This window comes from Belonocnema kinseyi, chromosome 10, assembly GCF_010883055.1.
Source record: "Belonocnema kinseyi isolate 2016_QV_RU_SX_M_011 chromosome 10, B_treatae_v1, whole genome shotgun sequence".
Taxonomy (NCBI): Eukaryota; Metazoa; Arthropoda; class Insecta; order Hymenoptera; family Cynipidae; genus Belonocnema; species Belonocnema kinseyi.
In genome coordinates this window covers 63,379,332-63,395,027 of record NC_046666.1, presented here as the reverse complement: position 1 = coordinate 63,395,027, position 15,696 = coordinate 63,379,332, and the positions used below count along the sequence as shown (strand labels likewise).

The 15,696-nt window shown below is 29.2% G+C and overlaps 1 protein-coding gene across 1 annotated transcript in view; it reads left to right on the top strand.

Moving 5' to 3' along the window:
- Positions 1 to 2,337: 2,337 nt before the first annotated feature.
- The window catches only part of LOC117182137, a 20,737-nt gene continuing 7,378 nt past the window's right edge, over positions 2,338 to 15,696 (top strand). Inside the window, exon 1 of the mRNA XM_033375182.1 lies at positions 2,338 to 2,528. Within this exon, the coding sequence (XP_033231073.1) occupies positions 2,487 to 2,528 (42 nt within the window). The 5' untranslated portion in view covers positions 2,338 to 2,486. The remainder of the gene's footprint in view (positions 2,529 to 15,696) is intronic.

Genomic DNA, 15,696 nt, shown 5'->3' with positions numbered 1-15,696 from the left:
CATATATCTAGTCGGGAGTGGTGCTGACTGAAAACAGATGATTTGGAGCGATTCGCGCGCCATTTGTTGGTCATTTTAAGGACTTATTGAACTACCCTCGTAATAAAGAATATATTACTTATATCCAATATAAATATAGTAATAATTAAAATATGTAAGACTACAACTTAAGTTGCAATGTAAAGAATCTTTGTACCTTTAAAATCTTAACAGTTTCAAGTTTTGAAGGAAATAATTTTAAAAAGTAGTAATTTGTAAAAAGTCAATGACACGAATGATAAATTAGAAAATGGATTTAATATTATTCAATATAATGCATATATTTATTTAAATTGAACCCAACATCAAATATACATTTATACAGTCCAATAATTTATTTGTTTCTTATTCTTGAAAGCTTTTTTCTCGTTGCATTCAGCCCCTAATAATCTTATTTAAAAATTTAAATTTCAAGGAGATTTTGAATTAAATAGTTAATTATATTATTGCAAACCTCATTTCCAAAATAAACAGAATATAAGCTATTAAAATTTATAAATAAACGTACTGTACTCATGACTCACAGTTGGAGGAAATGCACTTTTTTCATTCAAAAATGTCCAGAGCCTTCAATTTTCTTGCGATTTTGAATTTTTCCGTTTTAAATGCAAGATCATAAAATTCTATAAATTTTGACTCTCGGAAATTTTGTCTCGTCTATTTTTTTATTAATCATTTTTCCAGTCAAAGTATGAACAAAGTCTTATTATAGGTGAAAATTTTTCTTTTGCTAAATGTGCTTCCCATTAATGTAGGAATGACATTCAATATCAAAAATAATTCAAAAGTTTATAATAACCACTGTCATAACAATTTTTGTGTAAAAATATTAGAATTTGAGATTTTTCAAATGATAATTTCCTTCAATGGCCAGAACGACTTCAGGTATTCCTTAAAATATTAAATATTTAATAATATTTTATAAAATATAACAATTTAAACTTTTGTAAACAAATTAGATAAACAAATTTAAAATGTTTGTCCTTTCGCATAGAAAATTTTTTTTGCACTGTAAATGTTTTAAGCTATTGGACGAATGAATGCTAGTCACAAAAATATTAGAAGAGTTAACAATAACTTCTCACATATTTTTGTGATTAGCAGTTATTCACCCAACAGCTTAAAATATTTCCAGTGTAAAAAAAATTTCTATGCGAAAGGACCAAAATTTTGAATTTCTTTATCTAATGTATTTACAAAAATTAAAATTGTGATATTTTATCAAATATTATATTATTATGTGAAAAATCTCAAATGATAATATTTTGCCACAAGAATTGTTTATAACAATAGTTATTATAAACTTTAAAATTATTTTTGTTATTAAATGTAATTCCTACATTAACGTGAAGAACTTTTAGCACCAAAAAAATTTTACCGATAATAAGACTATTTGTTAATTTGTTTATCAAATTTGTTGGATTAGTTTAACCGACAATTCCCCTCCGGATCATAAGAAAAACAGAAAAGTGAGGGCGATGTATGGGGCTGATCAAAAGTATGAGCTAGTGTCCCCAATCTTGGGAACTTTGTAAACTGCGCTTGCGTCGCGCCTACCAGGCGCCCACAACCCGATTGGTCACTGTTTGCGCACTGAGTTTGAATTATATAAATATTCAGATTTAATATTTATAATAAATAATTCAATTATAATGAAAAAGAGGTTATGAATTCTGATTTCAGAGAAATAAATTATTCCCAATGATTAATCTCGTCTCTGTCGTGTCTTAAAATAAAAATTTTGTTTATTTCCCACAATGTCACTTAAAATAAAATTACTAAAATTATTAAAAATGGATTAAAAACAATTAATTACTGCACTAATAAATGTTGTATCATACATTTTTTAATAACTTGAAGAAGACCTGGATTACAAGAAAGTGACACAATATTCGCTAAATATATAAATAACATTTTTAGTATGTTGTCTAGATTCTAAAAATTTAAACAAATTTTCTGTTATGTGTACTGTAACTAATAAATTATGGTATAAATATTATAAAATATATAATATTGTATACAAATAATCAAATCATATTTATACTATTAAAACTAATATTTTTTGCTTTTTTTTCATTGCAAATCGCATTATTTTTTGATCGGTTACTCCAAAATTCTAATTTAGGATTAAGAAATGACTTTTGATGCGTTTTCTAGTCATCATTAATCATAAATATTAAACCTTAATATTTATATAATTCAAATTTAGCGCGCAAACAGTGACCAATCTAGTTGTCGGTGCCTGGTCGGCGCAACGCAAGCGCAGTTTAAAAAGTTCCCAAGATTGGGGACACTGGTATGAGCAGAGAGAGTTATATCCAATTTTTATACAGATAAAATTGTACTTGACATATTATTAATTTGTTTATTAAACAGAAAACTGAATGCACATTACATTAAGTGCATCGTGCAGTTGAAATGTGAAGTATTTATGAAATAATCGTTAAATGTTCAAAAGCGGCAGAATGGACATCGATAATACAATAAAGGTTAGTGCACAGTTTAAATTTTATTATATTTAATTTTTTATTTCATGATGTGGAAATGAAAGTGAGATTTTTATTAATTATATAATTTTTATATTTATGAAAAATGTCCCTTTTTTCATGATTGTTTATGATAAAACGTATAAAACATGCAAGAAATGAACCTAACCTATAAGGAATATCCAAGTTTGGTCGTCAGTCTTTAGCCTTAAAACGTTCAATTCTTGATCATGGTTTCATTGAAACTTTTCACGTGAAAAACTTAGCGCTGTGCACGGTCGCTAGGTACACTAAGTGAAACGAGCGCGAAATATAAAGCATGTAGCTTATAGAAAACAAAAGTTATATTGCAGCATATCTAATAATAATAATTTATAATTTTGTATGAATTAATCTCTGAAGTTTAATATTTTTTAAGTGAAATGTGAGCAAGTGAAATTTATGAAAATATTGAATCTCGAAATTTATATTTTATATTTACTTATTTATTATTTCATTATTATTTATTTTATTAAAGTGAAATTTTGCTAATTTTAAGGCTTATCCATTTCAAGTATATTAGCATAATCTCATTAAATTACATAAAAATTTTTGGAAAAAATATTTTAAACGTAAAAGTAAAATATCAAAAATTTCAGGTTAGTGTATCACATCGATTTGATGAGAATCGGGTACTTTAATCCGAAGTTTTGGATGGTTGATTGTATTTATCGAAACTGAAAGTTCTTTAACCGATAACGGGATTAAATAGAATTACGCAGTTGCATTCTTCACCTGAAAAATATTAGTGTTCAGACCTTCATTACTTACTTTTACGTTGATAATATTTTCTCAAAAAAGGAGTACACCATCTATGCTAACTTTCCTGACATTTCCACCCATCATATCATGATCGTGACGTCATGCTGCAAAACTCAATATTCCGCGAAATATATGAGTCATTTTTTTTGTTTGGCAAATTGTACTATTTCATGGAAATGTTGTCTTTGTCTCCCCGTATGTCGACAAAAACAATTAAAAATTACTGATGTGCATGTTGCGCAAATGCAAGGGCACACATGTTTATAGTGCGCGCATCGATACAAGGGCAGCCAATGAACGACGCTTGACAAAATTACCTCACGACTCGCGGTAAAAGTGGGGGCCCCTCCGATCTTACATTACCTACATATTTACGTTTTTCGGCGCTAGACATAGGCAAGAGTGAACTGTGTTTTTTATTTATTTATTAAACATTTATTATTTAAGTATTGAAATATAAAAAACTTTGCATCAAGACTACTATTGTACACAAAAATTCCATTTCCTTACGTAAAGGTAACTATGTTTTTGGCAATAGCTTTTTACAATATTTCAGTTGTTTTAGTTCCTGACCGTCGGGTTTTCACGTTTGCATGACTGCAGGCTGGGTCGGCTCCCATGGGCGCGTTTGACCACTTATAGCGACACTAGCACAATCTAGAAGCAAGTGGCAAACTAAAGCGTATCCATGTGTTCGGGCACGTAAATGTGTACATTATTTGAATGGTCGCATGAATTAAAATTAGAGAAAATAAACGAATTAATTCAAAATTATACAAATTTAAGATGAAAAATGTGTAAATACTGTTTCCTGTACCATTTTTCAGCATAAATTTGTATAATTTTGAAACAATTCTCCAATAAATGAAGAATTACATAACACATGAAATTTAACCATTTTTCAACATTTTATTTATTCGCATTATAATAGAGAAGTGAAATCAGTGACATCCTGGCACAGCACAAACATTTCAATTTACTTCACTTATGTCCCTTACAGTAGAGCCATCTAAAAGTAGGTGGATAACTACAAAAGTATATATGAATACACGCGCCCATGGGAGTCGACCTAGCCTGCATGACTATTCAAAGTAATTTTTATATTCTTTATTAATTAAAAATTATAATCAGTTCTTTTGTAGCATGTTCCACTTGAACCATATTAATTAAGAATTGGTAATGGTCCTTTTTCTAATTATAATTAAAAAATGTATAAATATTCAAGATTTGTTGTTATTTCATAGATTATTCTCCTTCAAAGCAAAAGTGATTAACCCTCATAGTGCATACATTGTAAAAATCGCGGTAAAGTGCTTCGTGGGTGTTCAACACCCCAGCGTATTTAATTATGTATTGTTTCACCTCTATTGAATATTTTGTTGCAATAAAATTATCCGATATAGTTTAAAGTAGCTTTTATAAGGTTGAGTTGATTTTATAGATATTTATTTATTTTAAGTTTGTTAACAAAATTATGAAAAAATGGGCTTTTTTACTTAAAAATTCATAATCACGCAATTTTAATAACTTTGAACCCGGAAATTTATGACTATACTTTTGAAATAGTGTAGTTTCATAAAAAAAAGCAAAATGGGTGTTTTCAAAAAATATATTTATTTGCACAGTTAAAAAGTCAATTTTATGATAAAATGATGAATCAGATTTTTTGCTTTTAAGGCCATGTGATGAGTATAACAGCTGATCAAGTCAGCCCTATGATCAATATTTTTCACCCATATTGAAAAATAAAAGTTTAAATGGAAATTTTTTTCGGGAAATGTTAATAAATATTAAAGAATCGTTTGTGGTCTTGCAAAGAGCTGGAGGAAGAAAAAAGTTTATTCATGCAAATAATGATTATCGACGGTTACATTTAGGTTTTACATATGGACCTAGGAAACACGGGACTAGGCATGCCATCCTAACTTGGCGAGCGGGGTTGAATCCACGGGAGGGGGGAGAATTCCATGAGTGGGGAGAGCCGCCATCTTACGATGTGCCATTTGATTATGCGCACGAGCATTTTTGCGGACAAACTGTGTATGAAAATATAAACATGTGGGCGCTGCCATGTTTGTCGCGGGACATCAAAAGGTGGCGGGCCTCCCCCCTCATTGCATCACCCCCGCAATGGCATGCCTAGTCCCTTGTTTCCTATGTCCATGGTTTTACAGCAGAAGTTTGACTTTTAGCTTTCTCTGACGGTAATCATGCAATATGCTTTACCTACAGACCCCTAGAAGTTCGAAGTGGTCATGGACATAGGAAACAAGGGACTAGGAATGCCATTGCGGGGGTAATGCAATGAGGGGGTAATGCAATGAGGGGGGAGGTCCGTCACCTTTTGATGTCCCGCGACAAACATGGCAGCCCCCACATGTTCATATTTTTATGCACAGTTTGTCGGCAAAAATGCTCGTGCGCATAATCAAATGGCACATCGTAAGATGGCGGCTCTCTCCACTCATGGAATTCTTCCCCCTACCGTGGATTCAACCCCGCTCGCCAAGTTAGGATGGCATGCTTAGTCCCGTGTTCCCTATGTCCATGGAACTTGTTTACTCGCTCCGCTAGTGCTGCTTTGACACAGCTGATACCAAACTGATACGTATGTCAGACCAATTATGTTTATTTACATTTCAAGTACAAACATTAGTTTTTGCATTATTTGTGCATAATGTTCGTGAGCGATTTTTGTTGTTTTGCCCAACTTTGATACATATAAACCTCAAAACTAGCCCACTGACAACATTGCAAATTGCTCGCAGGGTTTGACGAAAGCACGGTCGGTGTTTCTCCAAAATAGTATTTAAAAAAAACTTTTTTCACTATTCTAATCATTTAGGATCAGAGACCAATTCTTGCATGCCTTCTATTTATCGTGCCAAATTTTTAACACGATATCTCATTCCGTGTGGACGTTAGTTGGGAAAGAAAACTTCCACTGGTATTTTATTAAAAAAAAATGTTTTCTGAAAATTTCCACCGGAACAAAGCAGAGACATGGACTTTATTACCTTCTCTTTCATTTCCCAAACTTTCAGAGCGATACCTCATTTCGTTTAGACGTAAGTTGGGAAAGAAAAATAGAAGACCAGGTTTGGTCACGTGACCCTCTCGTCACACGGCCTTAAATCGATTTATTATTATCAAAATTGAGGAACTTTGACATTTAATATTAAAAAAATACAAGAAATTGAAAAAAGAGACATATAAAACTGTATTTTAACAATGATATTTTATTCAACAAATCCACAGTCTGCTCTCGCATGACGCGCTGCCGTAAGTTATAAGCCATCTACAAAGAAAAAAGTGTGTAATAATAAAAAAAATTATTTCACTTCAAATGATATACTTACGTTCGAAAGTAAACAAAAAGCAATGAAATTTCGGGGAAAAAAATTTGCTTCAAAATTACTTGTTCACTCACTAAGTGTACATTGGGTGTTTACACCACACGTGTCTCCAACTAAAGCTAATATCGCCGCAAAAAATTCAAGACCCCTCACTTTAGAAGGCAATAACTTCGCAGAAGAAATGTGAGGAGGTTCGAATAAAAACCACACGAATCCGCTAAGTTTTCTGAATAAAACGGTGTTTCTGTAATTTGCGTAAAAAAATTTCATTTTGAGCTAATTAGCAAAATACAAGTAAAAATGCTGTCGCGAGGCCCATTGTTGAGACTCGTTAACTTTCACATGATCCCAGAGCTAAGAGTATGTTGGAAAAAATTTGAAAAAAATCTGGATTGTGCCACAACATGTTTAGAATCCAGTAGAGACCTTAAAATTTAAAAATATTAAAAAATGTCAGTTTTGCAAGGATTTTTGTTAAATGTTTTTATTTAGTAATTGAATGGAGCTATCGCGCTGTTTTATGGCTTAAAATGTGTGGTAATGTACCTTTATTCCTATTTCCACCACAAAATTGAATAAAAATTATAATTTCGCGATTAAATTCGCTCAGAATAATTCGGAGTTTAATGAGGCGAGGCGCGTGGTACAGTAGTAGAAAAAAGTGTAGAAAAAAAAGGTCGGTCATATTTCCCAGCGGCAGGCAGCCGTTTTCTCCAGATTTTCCCACAGCTGCTGCTCGATCAGTAGGGCCGTCTCAAAGCTTTGAGGTGGGCTGCCCCCTTCTCTCCTGATATAAAATTTTGATATCATAATACAGTATCAAGCTTGCACACATCTTGTATTTTGTTTATTTAATATAGTACACTTATTTCGGTATTATAATATAATTTTATAATTATTAGGTTGTTAATTCCCTACTGAAATGCGTGAAAGATTTGTTTATATGAGCAATTCCATGTCGTCATCTGTAGAAAGTAAGCTATTGTTCGAAATTTTAATGAAAATTGCAGTATTTGTTATCTTAGGTGTTGAAAGAAAAAACTATAAAACGATTTTTGAAACATTCCAAAAACTTAGAATATATTGAAAATTAAGCTTTTTGCATTTTAATTTAACTTTTATAACTCTAATGACTTTATTGCTATCAAGGTGTATTTTTTTAAAATTATTTCTAATAAGATACAGTTGTCAAGAAATATATTTTTTTAATCAAAAATTTCAAAAACTTGGATTTTTGAAAAATTAATTTGTAAATTGAATTATTTAGAGGACAGTGTAAGTTATCTACGCATTTTTTTAATTGGGTATTTTTTTCAGAAATTCAGTAAAAACATTCGTTTTTGAAAAATTCGAGAAGGTTTTGACATTTTTTGTTTCAAGAAATTTTTGTTCAGAACTTATGAGAGTTCAAAGAAAAAAGACCAAATTTTTCAATTTTGTGTATCCTGTAATTTCTGGGAATTATTCAAAAATAATGTTAGGCTTTTTCTTTCAACACCTACAAGAACAAATACTACAATTTTCATAAAAATGACTAACAATGGCTAAAGTTCTTCACATGATTCCAAAAGGACCAATTTTATATCCGCAGCAGTTCGTTTTCGACGAAAAAGGAAATAAACAAAGCGGTTAAGTTTTTAAAAATATTATTAAATTTTTTATCAAATAGTACCATTTTTAATCATAGGATATAAACGTTAAGAAAAATTATAATAGTAGACATTTCAAACAAACAAAATAAAAATAATTCTATTTTCGTACTGGTTTCTGTATTAATTCAATTTGCATTTAGCCGAAACAATAAGGGAAAGAGTACAAATTTTTGAAAAATGTCGAGACAAAGAGGAAATATTTAAAAAATGATAAAACAAGGGGATAGGATTAAAAGTGTGAAGTCCTCTATTTTCAGTTTCCAAGAAAGTCCACACTTTCTTTTCGGCCAAATGAAAAAATATTTGTATAACACTACATATGGTGCAACATTATCTTATTACGAATAATTTTAAAAAAATACGCACATGGAATTGCTCATATAAATAAATCTTTAACGCATTTCGTAGCAAATTAACAGCCTAATAATTACAAAATTAAATTAAAATACCGATATAGGTGCACTATATTAAATAAACAAAATACAAGATAATTCGTGTGCAAGCTTGATACTGTATTACCATATCAAAATTTTATATCAGGAGAGAAGGGCGACGCCCACCTCAAAACATTGAAACGGCCCTGCTGAGCGAGAAGCAGCTGTGGGAAAATCTGGAGAAAACGGCTGTCTGCCGCTGGGAAATATAACGGACCTTTTTTTCTATACTTTTTTTTACTGCTGTGCCACGCGCCTCGCCTCATTAAACTCCGAATTATTCTGAGCGACTTTAATCGCGAAATTATAATTTTCATTCAGTTTTGTGATGGAAATAGGAATAAGGGTACATTACCACACATTTTAAGCCGTTAAACAGCGCGATAGTTCCATTGAATTCCTAAATAAAAACATTTAATAAAAATCCTTGCTAAACTAACATTTTTTTAATATTTTTAAATTTTAGGGTCTCTGCTGGATTCTAAACATGTTGTATGACACTCCAGATTTTTTTCAAATTTTTCCCAACATACTCTTAGCTCTGGGATCATGTGAAAGTTAACGTGTCTCAACAATGGGCCTCGTGACAGCATTTTTACTTGTATTTTGCTAATTAGCTCAAAACAAAATTTTTTTACGCAAATTACAGAAACACCATTTTATTCAGAAAACTTAGCGGATTCGTGTGGTTCTTATTCGAACCTCCTCACCTTTTTTCCTGCGTAGTTATTGCCTTCTAAAGTGGGGGGGGGGGTTCTTGATTTTTTGCGGCGATATTAGATAGCAACACTTTAATCATCTTTTCGAATTATGTATGGTTTATAAGAGTTTGAAAATTGCTTGGGGTGTCTGACACCCACAATGCCACTCAGGATTAAATATTGCTGACAGTTGCATTGCGATTCTATACAATTTTAAAGACATGCTACAAGAATTGGAAGAAGCAACCCTACCTTCTTTCGTGAATAATCATAATCACTGAATACTAATTTCCTTTTTATTTAAATTATTTTATTCAGAGATTCAATATTTCCATAAATCTCACTTGCTCTCATTTCGCTTTTTAAATACATATTAAACTTAAAAAAATAATTCATACAACATTATACATGACCTCGTATTCATACTATAATATACATTTACTCATTTTTCTCTCTGGATTAAGATGTTTACAGCCCAATATGTCGAAGGCATTTTTTGATAAACTGAGATATTTCGGGTTCCAATCTTGTACAAAATTATGAATTTTCTCCGACGTTTCGTGAACATTCCAGCTCACTTCTTCAGGGCTAACCTGAAATTGAGGTATCAGGTTATGTTATTCTTACGTATATTCTCTACGATGACTGATTGGCCTGAGCGCCTCACCATGGTGACTGGTTGCCATGGTGGGGCGCTCTGGCCCATCTGTTACTTTTGTTTCTTATAAACTACATTTTTAAATTTCGCGATCGATTCACTTAGTTCACCTAACAACTTCTTCCGTAAACAAATTTACTTTTTGTTAGTTTTGATAATTTTTAAAACAATTTTAATAGATATTTTGAAATGAGTTATACAAATCAAAAATGCAAAAATGCTAATCATTAATTCATTAACAAGGTTTTTTAAAGAGAAATAGTGACAATTTTTATAACTTAAAAAAAGCGTTATACGAAATTTAAAATTTAAACAAAATTATGAATTAAGACAGAAAATATACTATATGGCACTCTATTGTTAGACTTATTCTTTAGAAAATTTTATACTCCTTTTCAATTAGCGTTATTCAAAACCGAAGTCAAATTTCGCTCTTTCATATTTTTTGCAGCTTTTTTCTAAATGCATTTGATAAAACATTTGACAATGGGATATAATGTTAAAATCACAATTAAACATGACAAGTCAAAACTGACATATAAAAACACGTAATTAAAATAAATGTTTAATATGAAAATATTAAAATATCCGTCTTACTGTTAAATCTATCGAATTAGAAAAAAAGCATTTTAAAGTTATTCAAGCATAGCCTTCTAATCCATAAAGCTTTTTCTTGTTTAAAAATAAGTATTTTTCAATCAAGATTTGTTTCTTCCTTCTTCTATCTTTAAAACAATTACTCAACTATTTACGATTTTCTATTAAAATGTTGTTCCTATTGATATTTTCAAAGAACTCAAATGTTTTATTTTGAATAAAACAAGAAAATATATTTAATTATTGAATGCAGATTTAATTAGTAAAATTTAAAATAAAAAAAAACGTTCTGGTTTTCCCACACCACTCTGATAAAAATAATTTATGAATTAACAATTTTGATCCATTCCATCAATTCTATGAATATTCTATGAGTTTTACCTAAATTCAATTATTTTACGCGAAAATGTAAAATCAGGGTGTTCATTAAAATCTCTGAATATTTTTTTTTTATATTTTCGACTTTTTTCTCGATTATTGAAAGAATTTTAAATAAATAAATAAAAATTGTAAAACTAAAAATTTTAAATTGAAGATTATAATTTTAAACAATTTAAAACTTTAACATTTAATTTTCAAATGGTTTGAACTTAAACTTTCATATTTCCTAATATTTACAATGATTAGTATTCATTAGGCTTGATTAGGCTTAAATTAAAGGCCTCCAAAATTAGATAATTTCCAAATAGAAGCATTTAAAATTACGCAATTTAATTTTTAACTCCAAATATTCAAAATTAAATCATTTGAATTAGACGAGGTATGCTTGGAGCATATTCGAAATTTATTAAATATTGCGACATTGTATTTTTAATTTATCAACTACACTGTAAAAAAAGGTTGTGGAATTTTAGTACGCTAAACGTATGTAAAAAGTGGACTCACGCGCAGCGACGTGAAATTAGTATCGAAATGTCTAAAATTGAACAAAAGTGTAAAATTCTCAACTGAACTGAAATTTAATATTTGACGTTAAATAAAACAACGGAAGGTGGAAAATTTCTCCAAAATATCAATCTAACCTCAAATACTTAAATAATTAAGATCATATTAAGGATATATTTATGCTTACGTAAGCTTATATGGCATAAAATTTATAATTTAAAAACATTCACTCGCATTTATGCTTTCGCTTAAAGTGAGCAACAAAGTTTGCAAACTAAATGTACGTTCGCTCATAACACACGAACGAAAGAGCGAGAAAAAGCTCTATTGCGAAAATTACACAAATCTGGAGTATTATACGGTCGAATCTAAAATCAATAAAGTGGAGAAATTTTCATTATAAAACAGAAATTTATGCGCGGTCGGTAATTTTACCAGTCTGGTGAATTTTACTATGTACAGCGTAAGTCCTTTTTTTACTCTGAACGTAGTGATTTTCAAAACGCGTATGAATTCATGCAAAGTCATAGAATCAGCCTCCTGCCTCGACCGTGTATGTGTATGAAGTAGTAGTAGTAGTTTTTTTACGATCCTGAGTGGAAATGTCTGTCAAACTAATCCAACAGATGGAGCCACAAAAAGTAGGTCTGTCTTTTTCATTGAATTGCATTCAGAAAAAGCAAAAATAATTAAAAACTTGATGCTGTTTGCAAATGAACAAAAAATATATATATGAAAAAATAAGAGTAACTATTACTAATTATTTTTAAAAAAGTCATAAAAATATGTAGTTTAATATGAATAAAATTTAATTTTGAGATACATTTTGAAAGCAGTTCAAACTTATATTTCTATGATTTATTTTGCTGATATTATTGATTTTATTATTTTGTCTAGTCAAACAACATTATTTATTTTTGAAATTATTAATGTATCTAATGAAAAAATTAATAATATTTAAAACCCCAATGACAAAAATATATAAAACATATACATGATCAGAAGGATTAATAAAAAATATATTACTTATATCCAATATAAATATAGTAATATTTAAAATATGTAAGACTACAACTTAAGTTGCAATGTAAAGAATCTTTGTACCTTTAAAATCATAACAGTTTTAAGTTTTGAAGGAAATAATTTTAAAAAGTAGTGGCAATTGCAATTAAAGTGTTTAAGAGAATCATTTGGTAAAAAGTCAATGACACGAATGATAAATGAAAAAATGGATTTAATATTATTGAATATAATGTATATATTTATTTATATTAAACCAAACATCATATATACATTTATACAGTTCAATAATTTATTTATTGCTTAATCTTGAAAAAATTTTTCTCGCTCCATTCAGCCCCTAATAATTTTATTGAAAAATTTAAATTCAAATGAGATTTTGAATTAAATAGTTAATTATATTATTGCAAATCTCATTCCCAAAATAAACAAACCATAAACTATTAATAACTATAAACAAACGTACTGTACTCATGACGCACAGTTAGAGGAAATGCACTGTTTTCATTCAAAAATGTCCAGAGCCTTAAATTTTCTTGCGATTTTGAATTTTTATGTTTTAAATTAAAGATCATTAAATTCTATAGATCTTGACTCTGCGAACTTTTGTCTCGTCTATTTTTTTATTCATAATTTTTCCAGTCAAAGTATGAACAAAGTCTTATTATCAGTGAAATTTTTTTTTTGCTTAACGTGCTTCCCATAAATGTAGGATTGACATTTAATAACAAAAATAAGTTAAAAGTTTATCATAATTACAGTGATAAACAATTTTTGTGGCAAAATATTAGAATTTGAGATTTTTCAAATTACAATTTCCTTCAATGGCCAGAACGACTTCAGGTATTCCTTAAAATATTAAATATTTAATAATATTTGATAAAATATAACAGTTTAAATTTTTGTAAACAAATTTTAAATGTTGGCCCTTTCGCATAGAAAATTTTTTTTTGCACTGAAAAAGTTTTAAGTTATTGAACGAATGACTGCTAGTCACAAAAATATTAGAAAAGTTAACAATAACTACCGTTGTTAACAATTCTTGTGACAAAATATTTAAACTTAAGGTATTATCAAATTTAAATTTTCTTTGATAGCCAAGTCAGTGGGTTATTGTCAAAAGATTTTGTATTGAGTGAATCTTGGCATGCAGTTTTATGATTCGTTTCCAATCTATTATGATTAAAAACCCGAATTTTTCCAAGTGAAACTGCCAACGTTGGGAAATTTTTTATGTAAATTGTTTATAAACATGTAAGTTATTATATTCCACTAAATATGATCAAAGATACATTTTTTTAGGAATATCAGTAGCCATTGTAGCGATTAAAGAAAATAAAAATTTGGATAAAACCGTACATCCAAATATTTTGGTGACTAGCAGTTATTCGTCCAACAGCTTAAAACATTTTCAGTGTAAAAAAAAATTTCTATGCAAAAGGAGCAAAATTTTGAATTTGTTCATCTAATGTGTTTACAACAATTTAAATTGTAATATTTTGTCAAATATCATTAAATATTTATTGTTTTAAGGAATACCTGAAGTCTTTCTGGCGCTTGAAGGAAATAATAATTTTTTAAATCTCAAATTCTAATATTTTGCCACAAGAATTGTTTATAACAATAGTTATTATAAACTTTAAATTATCTTTGTTATTAAATGTCATTCCTACATTAATTTGAAGCACTTTTAGCAACAAAAAATTTTAACAATAATAAGAAAAGTTTTTAATTTGTTTATCAAATTTGTTTGCAACAAATAAATGGAATGATAAACAAATTATTTGTATTTGATGAGTCTCTAAACATTAATTTAAGACAATATAAAGTTTTCCTGATCAGTTATTAAAGCGTAACAAATTGTTATGTACACAATTTCAGTTTGTCCATACCTTGAGTAGAAAAATTATTAATAAAAAAATAAAGAAATCAAAAGTTCGGAGCGTCCAGCTGAACGAAAAAAGTGAATTTAAATATATACACTAAATATATACATTATATTAAATATTGTTAAATCCATTTCCTCATTTATTAGTCTTTTCATTGACTTTTTAACTTTAACAAATCTCAAAAGTAAATTTTATTCATATTAAACTACATATTTTCATTACTTTTAAAAAAAATAATTAGTAATAGTTACTCTTATTTTTTCATATATATTTTTTTGTTTATTTGCAAACAGCATCCAGTTTTTAATTATTTTTGCTTTTTCTCAATGCAATTCAATGAAAAAGACAGACCTACTTTTTGTGGCGTCATCTGTTGGATTAATTTAACCGACAATTCCCCTCCGGATCGTAAGAAAACAGAAAAGTGGGGGCGATGCATGGGGCTGCATAGAATTAAACCTGTAAGAGACGTCATTCTACACAACATGTGGCAATTTGCTTTCTAACCTGTAATTTTAATGCATTTAAAGTAAGATTTTATATGTGTAAATTCACACTTTGAAGTGCAATTTTAAAACGTATTTTTTACAGTGTATACGAAACACTTATAAATTTCAAATCATACAATTCGTTAACTTTTTTCATTGTAAAAGTCCCCACATTAAAAAACTTTTTACAATATTTTCGAAGGCTTTGAATTTATTTGAATTTTTTAAGAGCTTTGAAATTATATAATTTTGAATGGAATCATTCACTATTCTACAATTTATTGTCTATTCCCGCTTTAAATTATTCAAATCTTAAAGTTGCAAATGAAAGTATTGTAGATTCACGAGTGATTCAATTTAAGACGTTCAAAATTAAATAATTCGAATTGGCATGTTATATGTGAAGCATATTGAAAATTTAACACATGTTGAGACTGAATTTTAAACTTATCAACTCTGTATGAAATGTTAGATCACTCAATCAGTCGTCGATTGGAAACGTCAGTTACAATAAAAACAAACAGATCTTAGTTAAACGTTTCGGTCCTGAGTTTAGACCATCTTCGGTAAATATTTTATTATAGTCAAAATCTTTACACAAAGTTCATTCCAAATATTTCAAGTCCGAAAAAAATAACATTAATGATTCAATCTATAAATAAATTTATGTGACGTTTACACACATGATAA